Source organism: Nicotiana tomentosiformis, chromosome 1, assembly GCF_000390325.3.
Source record: "Nicotiana tomentosiformis chromosome 1, ASM39032v3, whole genome shotgun sequence".
Lineage (NCBI taxonomy): Eukaryota > Viridiplantae > Streptophyta > Magnoliopsida > Solanales > Solanaceae > Nicotiana > Nicotiana tomentosiformis.
This window is the reverse complement of record NC_090812.1, coordinates 78,285,784-78,307,445: the sequence shown is the minus strand read 5'-3', so window position 1 is coordinate 78,307,445 and position 21,662 is coordinate 78,285,784. Positions and strand designations below refer to the sequence as shown.

At 38.9% G+C, this 21,662-nt stretch overlaps 1 protein-coding gene and 1 long non-coding RNA gene across 2 annotated transcripts in view; both read left to right on the top strand.

Annotated features, from left to right (window-relative positions):
• LOC138899474 (uncharacterized) overlaps positions 1-21,662 on the top strand; it is a 77,089-nt gene that overhangs the window by 53,733 nt on the left and 1,694 nt on the right. The window lies entirely within an intron of this gene.
• Positions 11,121-11,863, top strand: LOC104108303 (protein SMALL AUXIN UP-REGULATED RNA 12-like). The gene has a single exon (XM_009617302.4). It carries the CDS (start codon positions 11,215-11,217, stop codon positions 11,530-11,532), a length of 318 nt encoding a protein of 105 aa, XP_009615597.1. The 5' UTR covers positions 11,121-11,214; the 3' UTR covers positions 11,533-11,863.

The window sequence follows — 21,662 nt, the reverse complement described above, 5'->3', positions numbered from 1 at the left end:
TTTCATCCCAAGTAGGAGCAAAGTTCTCTTCATGGGTAGAGGGATCAGGTCCATCTGTTGTTTCCCCAGTAGTACTGACTGGTGCCAAATTTTCAAAGGGCACCAGTTCCCCACCTCCAGCTCTGTGACTTTCACCTTCTCCCTGAAACCAAATGGTCTCATCATCATACTCATATCCTCCAACCAATCCTCCCTCTGTAGAAATCAGTAACATGTTCTCAGTGGCTTCTCTCTCATTCACCCCCAAAATAGTATCAGAAGATACATGAGGAATATTACCTATCGGAGTGGCTATATTCAGATCAAAGCCTGGAGCAGGCACTGCTGATACTTCACCACTGCCGACCATATCTGGTTGAGTTTTAAAGATTTTCCCAACCTTCTGACTGTCACCTCTTGTCCCTCGTCTCCATTTACTATTTCATCATCTGCTATTTTTTTCGGCGAGGCAGAAGAAGAGGTTGGAGCAATGGATCTCTTGGGGTTCTGAGTTTTACGACTGCGGTGAGATCTAAAACTCGATTGGGTTGGAGAAGAGCCAATAGGTGGTTGTTGGTCCGGTGTGGGGTTTTAACTGGGTGAAGGTTGAGACTCAGACGCACACTCATGTGCTTTGTGAGACGAAGACACAGTAGGGATGACACTGGTAGTGCTTGAAATCTTTGGATTCTGAGACTAATAGAGTTTGGAAGTACAGACACGGGAAAGAGAGGGTTTGCTTTTGAAAGAGTAGAGAATTTTGTGTCTTTGATGTGGATATTTGGGAAAGAGACACATTTTGGGGTTAGTTAGAGGGAGTGAGGGACCGGTTACAAACGGGTGTAATGTATTGGGTAGACGGGTCAATTACAAATGTGTGTGACATTTGGATTTTAAGCAGATGAGAGAGAAAGAGACTGAAACATTTAATGATGTGGCACTTTTATAACAGTTTAAAATATGCATGAGTGTAAGAAGAGCTACTAACCTGAGTCAAGGGAACCAGGTTCCCTGACCGAGTTTTGTAAATGAGAGCTTCATCCTTTTACTCAGATGTAAGGTTATTGGCTGCTTGTTCACTCTGTAATTTCCATGCGTGTTTACCTGTAACGGTATAGAGATGAGTTAGAATTTGCTAGAAAACACTTTTTAGCATTTTTACCTGTTCATTCTTTCATAGCCAATCATTGAGGGACTTGGTACTCACTTTGATTTCATCAGCCCCAATGCACGTCGATTCTTTTCAAAGTGCTCTCTACTCAATGCTTTGGTGAAGATATCTGCTACCTGGTCCTTTATTTTGTAAAACTTTATGCAGATGAGGCCCTTTTCAAAATTATCCCTGAAAAAATGATGTCGCACATCAATATGCTTTGTTCGCTTATGCTGAACCGGGTTCTTTGCCATGTTGATAGCACTTGTGTTATCACACTGTAGTGGCACACAATCCGAAAACACACCAAAGTCCTCCAATTGTTGCTTGGTCCATAGTAGTTGAGCACAACAAGAGGCAGCTGCCACATATTCAGCTTCTACAGTTGAAAGATCCACTGAGTTTTGTTTCTTTGTACCCCATGAGATTAAGCATAACCCAAGAAAGTGAGCCATGCTAGATGTGCTCTTTCTATCAACCAGATAACCAGCATAATCAGCATCAGCATACCCAATTAAGTCGAAATTATCTCCTGAAGGATCGTAGAGAACCAGGTCCTGCGTTCCTTTGAGATACCTTAGAATCCTCTTGGCAGCTTTCAGATAAGATTCCTTTGGATTGGATTGAAATTTAGCAGATAATCCCAGACTGAATATAATATCAGGTCTGCTAGCTGTGAGACACAAGAGTGAACCAATGATACCCATGTACATGGTTTCGTTCACAGGAGAACCAGGTTCATCCATGTCCAGACAATTGGTAGTGGCAATAGGAGTATCAATGGTCTTTGAACTTTCCATCTCAAATCTCTTCAGGAGTTCTTTAATGTACTTCTGCTGACTTATCATTGTTCCCTTAGGGGTTTACTTAACTTTCAACCCTAAGAAAAAATCCAATTCCCCCATCATGCTCATTTCAAACTCGCTTCCCACAAGCTTTGCAAACTCCTCACACAAGGAATCATTTGTTGCACTAAAGATGATGTCACCAACATAAACTTGAACAATGAGCAGGTTCCTCCCGCGTTTCTTCAAAAATAGGGTGTCTTCGATTTTACCTCTTGTAAAGCCATTTTCAAGAAGGAATTGGGACAACCTTTCATACCATGCACGAGGGGCCTGTTTCAACCCATATAATGCCTTGTCATGTTTGAATACATGTTCAGGATGCTCATGACACTCAAAACCAGATGGTTGTTTGACGAAAACGTTTTCCTTTAAATATCCATTCATAAATGCACTTTTGACATCCATTTGGAACAATTTGAATTCTATATGAGATGCAAAGGCAATGTGGATTCTGATGACTTCCATTCGAGCAACTGGGGCAAAAGTCTCATCATAGTTGATCCCTTCTTCTTGATTGTAGCCTTGAACTACTAACCTAGCCATGTTCCTTGTTGTATTCCCAAACTCATCAAGCTTGTTTCTGAACACCCACCTAGTTCATATAATCGTTATGTCTGAGGGTCGAGGAACCAGGTGCCATACATGATTCCTCTCAAATTGATAGAGTTCATCTTGTATAACAGTAATCTAGTCAGCATCTTTCAATGCCTTCTTGATATTTTTGGGCTCAATTTGAGAAATGATAGCTGAGAGGGCAAACAATATTCTTGTCTTTGATCTGGTTTGAATTCCTGAATCAAGAGGAGTGATCACATTTTGGAGAGAATGTGAACTTTTGTGCTTCCAGTTAGACACCTGAATCTCATTGTGTGAAGATCCAGGTTCCTCTAAATGGGATCCATTGTTAGCAACTATGGATGGGTGAGTACCACTTCTCTACTCAGCATCAGCAGTTCCTTGCATGACATCAGCAACTCTGTCTTCTGCTTCAGTTTTTGTGATGGAGGAACCAAGTTCTTCTGTATCAGCTGAAGGTTCTGTTGTATTTTCTTCGTTGGATTCCTAGACTTGGCTCATCAAATCAGCCTTTCCATTTGCCTTCTCCAGGAACTTTCGACTGCTCTCCGTCTTGATCAATCTTATCATGTGAATATTTCCCACATAAGTGGTGTTATTCATCAAAGATTACATGTATGCTTTCTTCAAAACATTGAGTCCTTTTGTTGTAGGCCTTATATGTTTTTCTTTGTGAGGAATATCCAAGAAAGATTCCTTCATCACTTTTGGCATCAAAATTTCCTAGTGCTGCCTTACCATTATTGAGAATGAAGCATTTGTATCCAAACATTCTTAGGCGAGTTAGCTTGGGCTTCCTCCCGTCCAGCAATTCATACGGAGTTTTATTTAGGAGGGACCTGATCATGCACTTGTTCACCAAGTAGAAAGCAGTGTTGACTGCCTCTATCCAAAAACCTTTTGCTACGCCACTGTCAATTAGCATAATTCTTGTCATGTCTTCAAGAGTCCTATTTTTCCTCTCCACAACACCATTTTGTTGGGGTATTTTTGGAGCTGAAAATTTGTGGCTTATACTATTTTTATCACAGAATTCGTCGAATTTTGCACTGTCGAACTCTGTACCATGATCAGATTATACTTACAACATTATGGCTTATCTTTACTTGAATCTGCTTCACAAAGGCAACAAAGACTGGAAAGGTTTCATCCTTGGTTCTGAGAAACAAGGTCCATGTGAATCTGGAGTAGTCGTCAACTATGACGAAAATGTACTTTTTTCCTCCTCGACTTGGACCCTCATAGGTCCACATAGATCCATATAGAGGAGATCAAGTGGCCTTGAGGTGCTTACTTCATTCTTGGGCTTGAAAGAGGGCCTGACTTGCTTTTCTCTTACACATACACACCACACCTTGTGATCTTTGAACTTTGACTTGGGTAGCCCACGGACCAGGTCTTTCTTGACCAACTTGTTCAACAATGAAAAGCTTACATGTCCCAATCTTCTGTGGCACAACTCATCATCATCATCAACAACACTTAGACATGTAAGATCCCCATTGTACAAAGACTCAAAATCAGCAATATAGATATTTTTGAATCTTTTTGCCAACAGAACCACTTCACCAGTCACAAGATTTGTGACTGTGCAAGTCTTTGATAAGAATTCAACTTTGTTTCCTTTGTCGCAAATTTGAAGGACACTCAGTAGGCTATATTTCAAACCATTCACATAGTACACATTCTCAATTGAATGAGTGAGCGTCTTCCCCACCCTTCCTACTCCTAGAATGTATCCGTTTTTTCCATTGCCAAAAGGACACACTCCCTCCTTGTAGGGCTTTGAGTGAAAGAAAACATCAATGCTTCCATTTATATTCTTAGAGCAACCACTATCCATATTCTATCTTTGACTACTTCCTTTGACTGCTCCATGCACCAGAAGATCAAGGATTAGACTTAGGAACCCAAACAAGTTTGGGTCCCTTGTAGTGAGGAAAAGAGCGAATTAAACTTATTTTTGTTCAAGCAGGCATTACACGTTTTTTAATGGAGGAACCGGGTTCTTTAGCAGTAGTTACCTTTTCAACAAAAAATTTATTTTTCTGTTAGGACTGAATTCTAGCCTTACAGGTTTCTTTAAAGTGCCCAGTGTTACCACAGTGAGAGCAAAGCCAGTTATAAGGGACAGTAATATACTTGCAATGTGGATTGTAGGGAGTCCTTTCCTTTTGGAACCTGACTCACTGTGTGTTCCCCCCATTGCTTGTATACATGGCCGTGATTGTATCAGAGGACCAGGCTCATTTTAATGATTTTTCTAGGTCATTTTTAACTATGCCTAGATTTTCCTGAAGTTGTCTATTTCTTTCAAGTTCAGCACACATACTAGATTTCACAAATTTGAGCTCATTTTCAAGCTTAATGTGTGCCTCACTTGCAACTTCCTTTCCCTTTTGGATGTTCCCAGAACTGTTTTCCCTTTTTAATTCCTCAATTATTTCTTTTAGATCCACAACTACTACCAACATGTCATCTCCCTCATGCTCTACGTTTTCAATTCTTTCAGTAAAAGTATCTTTTTCTTTCTTTAGAACCTCAATGGTCTCTTTTAGGTCAACCATTATGACTACCAGATCATCTCTCTCATGTAAGTCTTCCAGAGCAGTAGAGTCCACGCCTTTAAAAAAATAATGGAGGGGATCATCCGCACCATGGGCCCCTACGTTGAATCGCTCATTCGTCACCCGGGCTTCGTCAAACATAGACTCTGTGAACGAAGGCAACCCCAAAATTTCTATGACACCGGGCAGAGCGGAACCAGCGTCTCGACAGGTCTCGGCCCTCACCTCTGCACCAGCCTCCTGAACCTGAGGGGGGTTATCCTCCATTATTTCCCCCTCGGCTGCCCCTGCTCTTCGTGGAAAGATGGTTTGCGGGCCACAAAAACATCACTTTCCTTGGGCTCGTCCCTGAGCCGGAAAAGCGAGTCTGAGTCGGGCGCTCGAGATCTGGAGCTCTCCTTCAACTTACGGACCAACCGTCTCCTCAGCTTTTTCTTCTTTGAGCTCGGGGAACTCGGAGCCCTCCTTCTCTTCTTCTCTCCTGCTGTAGCCCCGGGCTGTCCCGGAGTGGAGGGATCAACGAACACGTCTTCTCCCCTACTAAAGGCCTAAGATCAATGGTCTTAGGCAAGCCTGCAAAAAGAAAAGAGATGGAATGAGAACATGATGCTGAAAAGGGGAGCCTAGTGTTACTTATTCTGAAAGAAATCCTACCGTGGGAACGAGCCTCCCAGTGGCCCTTCAAGAGTTCGTGCCACGAGCGCTCAGAGTAAGGTATCTGCGAGCAAATGCTCTCGATCCACTCCTTGAGCAGCTGCATCACCACAAATATCGATGAGGAAAAGGAAGACAAAACGTAAAAACGACATCTAAAGGAAAGTATACTTACGTTATAGATTTCACTTCTTGGGGAATGACCTAAATTCGACAGGAATCAGGTCCGCGATCCTCACCCGGACAAAGCGTCCCTGCCAGCCTCGATCCTGATCCTCATCGATGCTCGAAAATGGGGTTTTTCTAGCCCGACGTATGAGCTTTATCAGTGCCCCTGGAAGATTCGGGGACTCTACAGGCAGAGTAGATCATTGATGGTGAACAAACAGGAGTCAAAATTATTCATGAAGAATTGTAGGAGTATTACGATCCTCCACAGTGACGAATGGATCTGACCGAGTCATACGTCATACCTTCTACAGAAGTCCAGTATGATCGGGTCCACCGGGCCCAGTGTGAAGGGATAAGTGTAAACACTCAAATACCCCTCCACATGGGTAGTAATGTCGTTGTCGGACCAGGGGATTACTATGTCCTTATCCACCCAGCCGCAGTCCTTTCGAACCACAGGAAGGACGACCTCGGTGATGGAGCAAATATACCTCGAACCGACTTGCATCGGCCTTGTACCGAAGATGGCTTTTAGAAGAAGAAGCACCTTTTTGGGGAACAATCTTGGAAGTCTTCGCCATCGAAAGCTGGAAAAAAGTTTGAAAGTGTGAAGGAGGATTGGGAGATGAAGGGTAAAAACTTGCTAGGAAAATCAAGCACGATGGCTTGGGTAGAAGATAAATAAAAGCTTGCAACTTGTTGAAACATCTTGAAGAATGAAGGTAAAAATGTTAGGATATGAGGGAAGGCAGTGGTATCTTGAAGATTCGAAGGTAGAAGTTTGGTCAAAAGTAAAAAATGAACGAATGAGGGAATATTTATAGAGGCTTTGCGCCGTTTCGCATCAAGGGACGGCATGCCGATGCTGACACGCATTTGAAGTCATTATGATGTGACTGATGGGACATTTCGGGTTCTTTGTCATTTCTATCATGGCGTATTGAAGAAGGAATCGAAGGGCTCATGACGTTTCTCGTTGTTTCCGTAAACTTACCCTCTGAGAATCGAGGGGACTATCTATGTACAGGTGAAACCGGGCCCATGGAATGCCTCAGTTTCCAATAAGGTAAACGAAACAAGAGGCGTGATGACAAGGGACCGAAATCGAAGCAAGGATCCCCTCGAGCCGAGATCCGGTCAAAGCACCCGAACTCGAGAGTATCGAGGCCATGACCCCGGGTTCGATTCGAATCCCAAAGGCCTCGGAGAGCACTACTAAGCAATCAAGCACGACCAACAATAGGCTGTGATATCTGTGACCAGCAGGATATCATGGCGTGGATCTTGGTACATATCAGCAGGAATTCGGTGATTGGCTAAATGGAATTTTTTTACCTTTTATGGAGTTGTATTTAGAGTAGGACTCCCCTACTATACAAAGAGGAGTCTAATTATTCATTATGATACTGTAACACGCATATTAAGGAAATATACTATTATTTTCTCTGTTATTCAAAGTTCTCACTTTTGTTCATCAGTACTTAGTTGTTGTGAGTCCGGGATCGATGGCAGATATTTCATTAAGGCTGATGTTGAGTCTGAAATCTCCCCCCTTAAGCGGTTTGACAATTTATTACGTCCTCTATCTGTTTAATCTAACGCAATTTATTATTTGTATTGAATTAATCCATGTATCCATAAAACCACTTATAAATTTAATTGTTATAAGTTTTTAGGGTAAACAAAAAGCTATTATAATTAAGGTATATGCCCTTACTTTTGATTATTTCTGGTATCTATCAATTTGTGCATTTATGTGTCTCTACTCGTTTTCTCTCAAACTGACCTCTTAGAAGCAAAAATAATATAAAATCAACCATATTAAAATCATGGTGTTCCATGAGAATAATAATAAGTTAGCAAGGACGCTTCCAGATGAAATAATTTTTTACATATTAAGCTATTTGCCACTTTCGTCTTTGTTCAAATTCAAAAGTGTTTGCAAGATTTGGCATACCCTATTTATGCACCCTAATCTCTCCCTCCTTTTTTTTTCAAAAATTCCTTCTAGAGTAGTTTGGCTTTGGGGGATGTAGGCTCTTTGAAGAAGATGACATTTCAAGACATGAAAGGAGAATACTTTATCATGATTACTAAGAGTAGTCAAGGCTTACTTCTGGAGCAAACTATGTCTGATTCTGGACGTTCTGATTCTGATTCGGATTCAGATTTTAATTCTGATTCTGATGCTAACTCAGATTCTGATTCTTCTCATCCTCATCCGTTGAGATATCGCATACGATGCCCTATCTTGTGCCAAAAACCTTGCTATCCCGAATCCACAAAATCCTAGTTTGTGCATTGCCTTGGAGTTAGTTCTATCTAACCAAGCTGTCAAGTTGGTTTCTGTCATGAAGATGATCAAAATCAATATTCACTCGGTTATGAAATTCTCGCTCTTAGGATTGGGAGTTATCAAACTACTTATTGTTGGCGAGCTGTTAAGGTACCACCACCTAAGTTATTGAGTAAATGAGATTGGCCGAAAAAGGAAGAGAATTAAGGTTTTATTTAGAAGGGAGGTTACTTATTACATTTGGTACGTTGAAATGGAGGATGATGGTCTTAACATTAAAGTTGATGTTTTGGATATGGTTAATAAGACCTACATTAGTCATACTACTTTCCCTAGAGGTGTTGGTTTCTTCTCAAAGTTGAGAAGCTCTAATCTCTTGGATTGTAATGGGCGGCTCTCATTCGCTCAACTAGTAAAGGATGAGCTCTATATCTTAGTGTTAGATGATTGCAGAAAGTTGAAATGGGCTCCAAGAAATCGGATCAAAGCTGCCAATCTTGAAACCGAATCATAAAGAGCTAATGACATTTTCTACTTTCGCTAACAATTCTATGTTGTTCTTTGTGAGGCAGGACAAGGAATCTTTCCGTTGTTATGACTTAAATACAGGGAAGTTAATTACTAATGATATCTCAGACTACAAATATTTTGGTGAAGATATCGCAAAATTGGCCGGGCAAAATATGTTCAATAGGGGAACCACCTCGGAATTACGTACTGGTGTTGAGTTTTATAATAAGAAAACTTTTATTTTGAGATTTTTGCTTTAGTGTTAAAAGTCTACAGTTACGTTTTCCCTTGCTTCTTCAAACCTTATATTATTTTTGTACTCTTTACCCTTGTGAATACAAACTCGTTCTTTGATGTTTATTGATAATAATCTTTAGCTGAGTAACAAAAAGAATCAAATAATGCTAGTTGACTGGTACTTTCTTGTATACAACAACATATTCTTTAGAACAACCTGTTGTTGGTTAAAATATTGTAACTAATCCAAGTATCAATGTGATGGTTGTCTAACACGTGAAAAAGCCTATATATAGATATAATTTTGTTTGTTTCGTCTAAATATACTTTAGTTATTGGAACATGCGCATAGGAAGAAAGCATACAAAGCAGGTATCACAAGCATGTAAACTAGACAATGATTCAATACGCATAGAAATACTAACCTCTTGAAAACGTTACACAGGTCCTCCACAGAGCAAGAATCCAGGGCTGCAGTCTTCTGCTATGCTCCTTGTAAGACGTTCGACGAAATTATTTTGTGTGGGCAAAACAATACAACTCTTATTGGTTGAAAACATGTCTTCCTTTAATAATTCCGAAATTAAGCCACAATAGGGGCTCAAAAACGTGTAGGATTATCCTACTCTAACTTAAAAGGATGACTTTTCTCCCAAGTCACTTTTTATCCAAGTCTGTCTAGGTTTTTACTAGGTATAGCAGGAACCACATAAAAAATAAGAGGCTACTAATTATAGTATTAATTCGAAAATTTGGAAGAATTAAATCCTATTATAATTAATTATAGTTTATTCTACTAAAAACTGCAATTGAACTCCTCAATATGAATTTAAAAAATTCACTAACATTTATTTTAACTCCCCATGTTAAGATTATAAATACCAGTTAATTAAACTAAATCACTGATAATTTAATTTAATCAACTAATTAAATCCTTTATAATTCCGATTAAACTATTTCATGTGATAGATATAAAATCCATCGGACGGATTTTTACATAAAAACTTATAAGCTTACATAAAATGGGTATCATCAAACTCAAAACGAGTCATGGATTCTATCAACTAATTATTATTTTATAAATGTTATTCGTTATTATCCAATATATTAGGCATACACTAACTCTTAATAGAGTTGTACCTTTTGATAAATCAACACAATAAATAAATCACATTAATCATAATAACTATATTAAGATTAGGAGTATAAGCTCATTTAATGAATGAGAGAAAGTGTTTTATATATATTTAGTACAAAAACATATTTTCTCTACTTGGTCCATTCAATATACACAAAGTATACTAGCACAAGAAGTTGGAGTAAAACCACTCTCATAATTAAGATAAATTATACTTTAATCTTGTGCTAAAATCATCAAGATATTTTTCCCAACAATATCTTCGATTGTGAACAAAGTTTCTTAATTATGAGAACCGACAATTTAATCTTTTGTGTATGAGCTAAGACTCCATACACTAAATTGTCTACTACATAACTAAAGGACACATATTTAACAAATGATCTATTTAAAATAATTCTTTATTGAATTGAATAATTCAAATAAATAATTATCCCATAAGAAATAAAACACAATACTATAACTAAACCGCATGGTTAATAGTATATCCAAACATTAGTTTCTTCAAAAACATAAATGGAATGCTCAAAAAAAATATTATTGGACAGTACAAAATCTATGGAATAAATGTGCTTATCTAGTTGTAGACTTATAGTCGTACAATTCGGTCAACTCATTGAGAAATACGATCTACGGAATGCTCCAAGACATTAGTAATAAATTTGTTGTTTACTGAATCTTTCAACTCCACTTGGAAATTATCCTACTCCCCAAAGTTTGCCTAGGACCACCCTTAATCCAAAATGATTGTGTTTCAACTTGTTTGATAAAACAAACTAGAATGATATACAAATACAAAAACTATGTGATTTAATTGTGTTAGTGCAAGATTTCACAGATTCTAATCCCTTGAAAACTCCTTCATTTTCTTGTTTTGATAGGACAAAAAATCACACAAGGGATTAAAAAAGATGGGATTTTCCTCCATAAATAGTTTCACTTCACATCCCTCTACCCCAAACAGCACTACTTCTTTAGTAGCATCTCTTTCCCTCAAACACAAAGAATAAGTACTATTAGTATTTTTTTTCCTTCTTCCTAAAGCTCTCAACTTTCTTTAGATTTCTTCAAGAAAATATATAAAAATGGCCATTAGAAAATTAAACAAGCTACCACAAGCTGCAGTTTTGAAGCAAATTATGAAAATGTGTTCAAGTTTGGGTAGGAAGCAATGCTATAATGATGAAGATCACCTTCCCATTGATGTACCAAAAGGACATTTTGCAGTTTATGTAGGAGAGAACCGAACTCGGTATATCGTACCAATTTCTTTCTTAAATCACCATGAGTTTCAGTACCTCCTCCAATGTGCAGAGGAAGAATTTGGCTTTGATCATGACATGGGCAACACTATTCCCTGCGGAGAAGTTGTTCTACGGTCACTAACTTCCATGCTTTGTTAGTAGTGAAGTATCTGAAAAGAAGAAAATATTGTGAATACCAAATTGTGGTTTTTCGTTTCTCTTTTTTCTAACATGTTTCTTTACTCCATTTTTTGGGTGATACTTTCTAGTTTGTAATCCAATTTTAACACCAACCCTAAGAACACACACAAGTCGTTGTAGTATAGTGGTGAGTATTCTCGCCTGTCACGCGAGTGATATAAGTTCGATCCCCGGAAACGGCGTTGTCCTTCTTTTTATAAAAAAAAATAACCTAGGAAGCACATGATATCCTTAGTTCTTTTTATGGTAAGAATCAGATTTTTAAAATAAAAAAATCTGTGAAGTTTTTCTTTTCAGCACCGGTGCTGTTGTACCCTCCCTCAGAGAAAATTATAAAGGTCTCTCAATCTATTTGAGATTTTCCATAGAAATGTCTCTCAAATCTTCTTATTAATGATAGAGGTGCTCTACCAATTGAGCTAGCCTCACTCGTCAACCAATCAGTCAATCACACTCCTTTAATAGAATAACCAGTTAATCTAGAAAACATCACAAAAATCAGCATCAAAAGATTTACTAGACTATGAATGAAGTCCCAGGTTGCTCGATTTTGCCTAGCCATTTCATCCTTAGATTTTCCTTTCATCTATGCAATGGAAAATGGCCAAATATATCTTTGTACTATCAGAAAAGGTTTAAATGTACCCTCGTTATACTTTGAGTCCAAATATACCCTTGTCGTTATACTATTAATTCAAATATACCCTTTTTCCGTTAAGTTTGTTCAAAGTGGACATCCAATCCTATGTGGCACTGACATTTTATGAGGTGGATGTCACATGGCTTGTCACCTCTGCGCTCATAACCCATTTTACCTCTCCCTTCTATTTTTTTCTACCACTAAAATTCCTCCCCCTCAACCACTATTCCCACCATTACCGCTAGCATGAAAAATATTATATTTCAAATTTTAGTCTTATATATATGGATTAGGGGCGCTGAGGTGGCATGCCATTTGACATCCATCTTATCAAATATCAGTGTCACATAAGTTTGGATGTCCACCTTGGACAAACTTAACATAAGAGAGGTATATTTAAACCAATAGTATTACGGCAGGGCTAACCTTAACGTGCACATACCCGGGGGTGATCCCACGTCACCCCGCTCCACATAAGCTTGCCAGCACAACATAACTGGAAATCCTTACTTCAACCTTAGTCCGTAAACCTTAGAGCTCAATTTCCAACACCCGAAATTCATTACAAGACTCGAATCTTGTATCTACATATTGTATAAGTCTGAACAGGTTGTGCCAAGCCATAACCATGACCCAAGGTGTAATTGCACGACATGCCACAACTCAGATACTCACAGCAATATCTGCTGACCACCATAGCTGCCCAAAAGCAAATTCGGTGCTGGTAGTAAACCTCATATCAAATAAAACCTCGTTTAAAACCTTCGTACACTGTCGATGATAAAAGAAACACGCAGAATCTCTTAACCACTCATCTGATCAATAAGCCAAGAAGCTCGCTCGTCCGACCAGGGCCATTGCCCAAATCCTTAGCGGAAACATGGTATCATTCTTCCGAACATTCCCTATCCCAATACGATAGTGCAAATCTCAGGTCTAGAAACCTCATCCCAACCAATACAAGCAGCCCAACCGATAAGTCTCACCAAAAATCATATGGAGCCCCACACAACGCGGTTCCGTATACCAAATAAGTAATAATTCAGACATGACAGATTATGGTAAGAAAGTTAAATATGAAGGCTACTAAGCAAGTTAAGCACGCATGGTGATTTTAACATTTTTCCTATGAACTATTTTCAACAAGGTGAAAGAAAAATACACGAAATAAATATAAGGAGTTACATCTCATCACAGTACCATTGTGGCGCGCAAGCCGATCCAATCGTATCGATCCACATAGTGGTACCCATCGAGCCATAATGCTCAAGCTCACTCATCACATATGTGTCACATCAAGCACAATAGAGTGCACCAAAATATAACTGTGGGAAGATGATTGGGCATAAACAACACTGAGAAAGACAAGCACTACTATGGTGCAATAAGCAAGTCAACATCACGAGAGCCACCTCGCCCATGATTTCATAAGGCCTAAACGGATTTACAATATGCGTGCGAAAAATCATGTAACCTCCACCACCCGTCATAGCATAAGAGAGAAACACGTAATATAGACCAAGGCACGAATACATCTATTCCGCCCGACGATATACTTGTGGTAATAGCTGCACAGGAGCAAGAAAATCCGATCCGATACAGAATATACATTCTCATTAGGCTCACAAATAATCCCCAAAATAAATTTCGATCATTCCCAAACAGGTAAATAACCTTCCAAAAGTCCATAACAACCTTTCCATAACACATACCATTAATTACCCAATCCTCAACATTTCTTCACAACTCGCAATTAAGGAATAGTTTGCCCACGAGAACATCCAGTCTCTGAACCTCATATATACCAGAATTTCCATATACGATCTCAACACCACTACTCAAATGGTTGATACGTCACTCATACTCCATTATCTTACAGAAAAATACCCACAAGTCAAAACACAATGCACCTGCCAACAGGCGCACTCTCTTCCGACGATAACAAATAGTGCCAGCATAATCTTAAACACCTGAAATCGCCCGTGTCATCAAGAGCACATATCCTTCCCTCCAAAACTAAACCGCAACCTTGTATATGCAACTTTCCAACCCCCACACAGCGTATCGCCTCTAACATGCTAACTCAAGACACTACAAAAATCTGATAATTAACTCTGAACCATGAGCAAATTGAGCTTCTCATCAACCGCGAACCTTTCATTTAACTCAATCCAGGAGAAAATCACCACACAAAATATAGCTTCTATATCTGTAGCAAACATCAACTCCGGTTGTGGCCATAACCACGATGAATTCTTCAGAATTCATTAACACATAATCGAGTCATCAGAACTGATCGCCTCTAACTCAGCCGAGTTACACAGACTGCCAACCGAAAGTAACTCAATCTGATATGCTCACTCTGAAGGAACCTTCTGCAAATCCGAAATGGTTTCTTACATCTCTCCAATATTGTTATGCAGAATCATTCTTCACATAGAACTACCGAAGATCCGATCACCACTCGCTACCGATCTCAAGCCCTACCCATACACAAATTCAGAAGTCCTTAAATGCTACATATGATATGGAACTCGTCAGAACCTTCTCGATAACCGCTCACCTTACTCTGATCTTCTATACACAACTAATACACACCGAGCAACTCGCGCTTCACCAGCACATGACTATTCAAAGAAACAACCAAGCAATCCCTCAGCCCGAAAACTGATACAACGCATGCTCCTACAATCTGATCATCATTAGCAAACTCCCCCACTTAGCCCGAAGCCATAGAACACATCATAGGTAATCCAAAGTACCATGTATTCATAACTGCCCCGATCCCGCACGGCTATTTATCTGAATACTTTAAATCTCATGCAATACTGGTCATAAAACACTCCGAAGACTCTGCCAAGCACGTGCGCATTCTTGCAATAGTCAAGCAAACTTCTCCAAATGCTCTGAAATGATAACATATGCATTCCACTGAATGGAAGCCTCATACGAGACACACGATCCAAACTCATCACGTAGGAGATAACCCACCAGTTGTACTCAAGTCAACACCATACCATGAACCCACCTTAATCACAAGAACTAGGATATCAGCTAGTCTTCTCAAGTCTATGCTTACCAACCAGATATAAGAACCCGCCTCGTACCACAAATGAACGACTGAAAGATTTAACACTACATCTGCTCTCGAGACTAGACAATACATCGCGATGATAATCAAGCATCCATAGCCCTTCGTAATCCATCTGCAGCATCACAAACCGTCGGCGCATAGCGAATACTGAGTGTGCAACATCACATATGAATGAATAGGAAGAATCAAAATCGTAGATTTCAAGCTGAAACAAGGCCACATGATAAGGAAAGAAAGAAGGAAAATTTTCCTAAATGCCCTGTAGCCTCTCGAAGATAGGTATGGACGTTAACATACCGATCTGCAAGACTTTACTGGACACTTGCTCATGACTCATAGAACCTACGAACCTAGTGCTCTGATACCAACATGTCACGACCCAAAATACATTAGTCGTGATGGTACCTAACACAACCCATTAGGTCAACCAATTGATAGTTAACACAATTCTAATAAAATAAAGGTGATCAATAAATGCTACATCTGGATTTCCATACAATATCCCAAGGACTGCTAGTACAAGTCATGAGCTATTAAGACTAGATAATTGCAAAAACTGATATGAAATGGATACAACTTCTGTTCGAAAAGTACATAAACAGAATTCAATTTTAAAACTACCCACGGAAAAGTGGTAGCCACACCCGGAAGGCACGAACATCTTTAGAGTCAGCTCTCGTCATCTACCGTAGCTCCGCTCCAAGATCTGCACGTAAGGTACAGAAGTGTAGTATGAGTACAACTGACTCTATGTACTCAGTAAGTATCTTGACTAACCTCAATGAAGTAGTGACAAGGCTTTTTAGTTAAAAGATACTCAGTGATATAACATGTGCAGTAAACTAGCAATAGAACAATACTATAATATAACAGAAAAGATTACACGAAATGAATATGCGAAGCAGTAAATGAGTACTGGAAGAGATCACAATTTAATATTTTCCAATATCTCGACCAATCCTTTCCCTATAGCAATAACCAATAAACCACGATAGTAAATTCATAACTTTCATAGTGTGAGAAATGTACTCAAGATATCAAGTCAATGGCATGACAACACCCTTCGTGCATTTATCTCATCCTCACTAAATATACATATAACAGAACCATCCGGGTAAAAGAAATGCCAATAACAGTAATGACAAAGTGGAAAATACACAGGTAACAATAACAAACAAGGCATTATATATGGACAACGGTAACAGACTAGGTAGAAGGCATAGAAATAATGACAGCAATTAGGAAAGAAGAATATAAATCTCACTAACTAGCATGGCGGAAGGACTAGGTGCAGATATAACAAACAAGAGGGAAAGCATAATCTTTATGAGCTAACAAATAGAAGGCCTGAATAACTAACATGATAGAAAACTTATTCAAAAGTGCAACAAATGAGGAACGACATGAATCTGATATAACAACAAGAAGGAAAAACATGATATTTGCACGTTAAACAGATAGAAGGCACAACAACAATTGAGATAGAGGACAAAGGCAGAACAATAACGACAAGTCACATAGAAGACATAGGTACAACAGTAACAACTCAAGGTAAAGGCATGAACAGGTACAACAATAACAACTCAAGGTAAAGGCATGAACGTTTACACACGAAAAAGATATTACAACATAATGCATGTCCCTCGTCCTCGCCTGTACGGAAACACTCTTAGTGCTATGAACTCATGATAATATAAAAATATGATAATATAAATGAAATGGTACAGCATCACCATTTGTGCTTTAACCCTCATCCTCACATGATAATGTAAATGAGAATACGATAATATAAATGAAATGGCACGGCATCACCCTTCGTGCTTTTACTTTCATCCTCATATGATAATGTAAATGGCACGACATCACCCTTCGTGCTTTTACTCTCATCCTCACATGATAATGTAAATAAAATAGCACGGCATCACCCTTCGTGCTTTGCACTCTTCCTCACATACTAATGTATATACAATGGGACGACATCACCCTTCGTGATTTACACTCTTCCTCACCAAGCACATGTATATCAATAACAAGCAAGGTAGGAAACATGAATAACATCAAGGATAGTGATTAAGCGAATATTTCAATGAACATCATTCATGGCTTTCAAGCCAATAACAATTCAATAACCCTCAAGAACCTTATTATTCAATTATTTCAACGAGTCTCAAAAATGATTTTCAACTCCAGTATAGAATCCAAGATCTCAAGAATAACGGTCGTAGAAATGTATTTATGATTAAGTATAATAACAACCGATTTTAGTGCATCAATAATTTAATCAAATTATAATAAGCTAAATCATGGTTTCTAGCATTTAATTTCATATTCATAGTAATTTAAAAGTCAAGGAAGACATGAAACAAGAAGGTCACATAATTCTACAAGACACAATTAATCGTATAATTTACCCCCGAGCATGATTAACCCTGGAACATGCATTTACGCTCGTCACCTCATATATGCATCACCCCGAATGCAGCAAGTAATAGCAATTAGTAGGATAAATTCTCCCAAAAAAGTTAGGCAAGATACTTATCGCAAACAAGCCAAATCGATACACTAGAAACATCATTCCGCTCAAATCATTCTCTAAACGGCTTGAAACTAGCCAAAAGTAACTCAAAATTATCAAATAATTCCATGGAAAATAAACCCAATCGATAAAGATCGAATCTTTACACATTTGCTCAAAGTCAACCAAAAAGTCAAACTCGGGCCCGCACTTCGAAATCCAATAAAACTCAGAAAATCTGACAACACATTCAATTACGAGTCCAACCATACTAATTTCATTCAACTCTGACTCCGAATCGATGTTCAAAACTCAATTAATCACTTTAGAAAAATTTAGACAAAAACCACCCCCAATTCTCTTTAAAAATCATAATCCAAATGCCAAAATCGAAGATAGATTCATGAAATATAATCAAAATCAAGTAGAAAATACTTACCCCAATTCATGTGATGAAAATCGCCTCCAAAATCATCCAAATCCGAGCTCCACAAATCAAAATGTGAAATAAATAATCAAGCCCTCGATATATAGCTTCTGCCGAGGCATTTTCGCATATGCGAAACAATAGCCGCTTCTGCGGCGTTGCTTTTGCGATCAAAACCCCGCTTTTGCGGAAGGTCACTAAAATCCGACCCCTCGCACCTGCGAAAATACTTTTGCTCCTGCGACATCGCAGGTGCGAGCACCTATCCGCTCTTGCGCCCTTTCTCGCTTTTGCGCCCCAGCTCCTCGCTTCAGCGCCTCCGCAGATGCGGCCCAACCCCCCGCACCTGCGACTGTTCAACAACATGCTACCTTCGCTTTTGTGATACTAAGTCCGCAGCTGCGGACTCGCATCTGCGTCCAAACCTTCACGGATGCGGAAACACCATCTCTAGGCCTGCTTCAGCAATGCAACATGAGACGAAAATAATCTGAACCACGTCCGTAACTCACCCGAGCCCCTCGGGACCCGTCCGAACATACCAACAAGTCTCAAAACATAACATGAACCTACTCGAGGCCTCAAATCACCCATAACAACATCAAAACTGTGAATCACACCTCGAATCGAACTCAATAAACTTTTGAACTTTTAACTTCCAAAACTCGTGTCGAAACATATCAAATCAATCCGGAATGAACTCAAATTGTCACGCCCCGAACCTGGGCCTGGACGTAATACGACACTCGGTGCCTGACTACATGTGACCGAGCGAACCAACTGGCTGGCTGAATCAACATGTGATATCATAACATACAGAATGCGAAAGATAAACTAACACATGCTGATATACTAAAAGTCTAAATGATATAAATCAAATGCGGAATCACTAATATAAGTCTAAAACATATATGTCGCAATATTGCTTAACCTTAAATGCTTGTGACTCTGTCTAACTATTACTCTAGTCTATGAAGCCTCTAATGAAGCACTGAAAACACTGACTGTCTGAAAATACTGAAGACTGTAAGATAATAATAATGTCCCGAAAGAACTAGGGATCACCAAATAGCTGGTACGAGAATCCTAGCGCTCTGATCGTCAACCTTTAAATCATTACCTGCATCGTGAGATGCAGGCCCCGGGCAAAAAGGGACGTCAGTACATTTGAATTGCACTGGTATGTAAAGCAACTGAAAGAAAAAATTATAAATACTAAAACTGAAACTAAGCTGATGACTGAGAATTGATAATTGATAACTGAAATGATAACTATTGAAACTGAAACTAAAATGATAACTGATAGCTGATAACTGATAACTAATAACTGATAACTAAAATGATAATGATAACTAGTAAGTGATAACTGAACTGATAACTAATAACTGAACTTAACAAAGGAAGTAAGGATATGAATACTCCCTCTTCTGAATGATGAACTACCTGTTTATCTGAATAAATAAATTGCGGCCTTAGACCCAATATATATATGCACAAACTGTGGCCTCGGGCCCAAGTATATGTATACATAACTATGGCCTCAAGCCCAAAGATGCATAAAGCATAAACTGCGGTCTCAGGCCCAAAGATACATAAAGCATTAACTGTGGCCTTAGTCCCAAATTCAGGGGTTCAACATTCAGGGATTTAAAATTAGGAACTGAGAATCATACTGCAATACATGATACTGAAATACTGAATCATATTGAGTTACATGATACTCGAATGCTGAAATGAACTAGACTGAGACGTGTATTCATGAACTGATTATGAAAAGTGAAACTTTAACTGTTTATGATATGCTGAGTAATCTAGACTGAGACTCATGGGCATCAAACCCATGTCTATATTGATTACGCACTGATTTCACAACGTTCAGAATGAAAATCATGAACAAGTTACGAAGCTAGAAAATAGAAGTTCTGCAACTATTCAAGGAACTAGGCTTAACTATATTTCTGAGGCAATTAGTAACGTGGTAAAAAAAAAATAGTGTAGGGAGAATTATTAACATTCCCAAACATAGAGAGTTAGCCTCACATACCTTAACTTTCTGCTCTTGAGCATAATACAACATTCGCCAACCCTTTCAACTTTAATCTGTATCAATACAAGTCAAAGGGATTCCAAATTAGCAACAATACTCATGTTTTGGTCACTTAGGCATTTTATCAAACACTTGGTGGCATAAAGCTTCATAGCCCTTATTAATGGTGTTTCTACAACCAACAAGCCATTCTCTTGGTCCTAGATAAATTCTAAAATCTCAAATTTCTTATAATCAAAATCATTCTTCTTCACCAAAGATAAACAACACCCTTGACCAATAATCAACAATCAACAAACCAAACCTATAATTTTTCATGATTTTCTATCAAACCCATCAACTCATATCGCATGAACATAGAGTCTATAATCATTAATCCAATGGTATAATCAATTAGAGGGTAAAGACATTATCTTTTTGAAGTTCAATCCTCTTGAATTCAAGTTCTAGGGTTTCTTCTCTCAACAATGATGCCCCAATCGAATATCTAATGATTTGGAGGGTTTACTCATGTTAATAAGGTGTTGGAGAATTGAAATCAACTTAGAATCACCATTAGAACTTACCTTTGAGGAGTTAGGTTCTTGAGAGCTTCCCTTTCTAGAGCAAGTTTTTGTGTTTTGGGGTGTGGGGGACGAAGTAGGGCTTTAAAAATGACCCCCCTCCCCCCCAGGTGCGCCCTGCGCACCTGAAGGCCTGACCGTGCACCTAACTGCGCAAAATGGCAATAGCACTGCCTCAAGTGTGCGGCCGCGTACGTGACCCTCCGGGCGCGCACCTGGGCGCGCATATTGTGCACTGATCTGTAAAACGCATATAACGTTTTACACAGAGATCCGTTCGGGCTCCACAATATATCGTTGGAAAGCTATTTCAAAGAGCAACAACTTTCATCTTTTGAGTTTTCTCAAATTCCTTACACATTTTCACTACCTCCTGCTAGAAGAACGGACCTTTTGTAAACTTAGTCGATTTTGTCGAATCTTATGCACCTCACTCTCCATCTTGATTCCGAAACAACTATTTTCACCCATACTCATCCCATTAGGATTTCATATGTCTAAAATATCAAATTAATACCCATTTAACATATCCACACCTAGTTCGAATGTACGGGGTGTTACACAAATTTTGCACACAAGTCCCAAATGACATAACAAAGCTATTCCAATTCCCGGAACCACAATCCAAACCCGATATCATCAAAGTCAACTCTCGGTCAAACTTATGAACATTCCAAATCCGGACCGCCAATTCGTGCTGAAACCTCCTAGAATTATCCAAATGCAAATTCGGGCATACGTCCGAGTCCAAAATTACCACTCGGACCTAACGGAACCATCAAAACTCCGATCTAGGATCAAA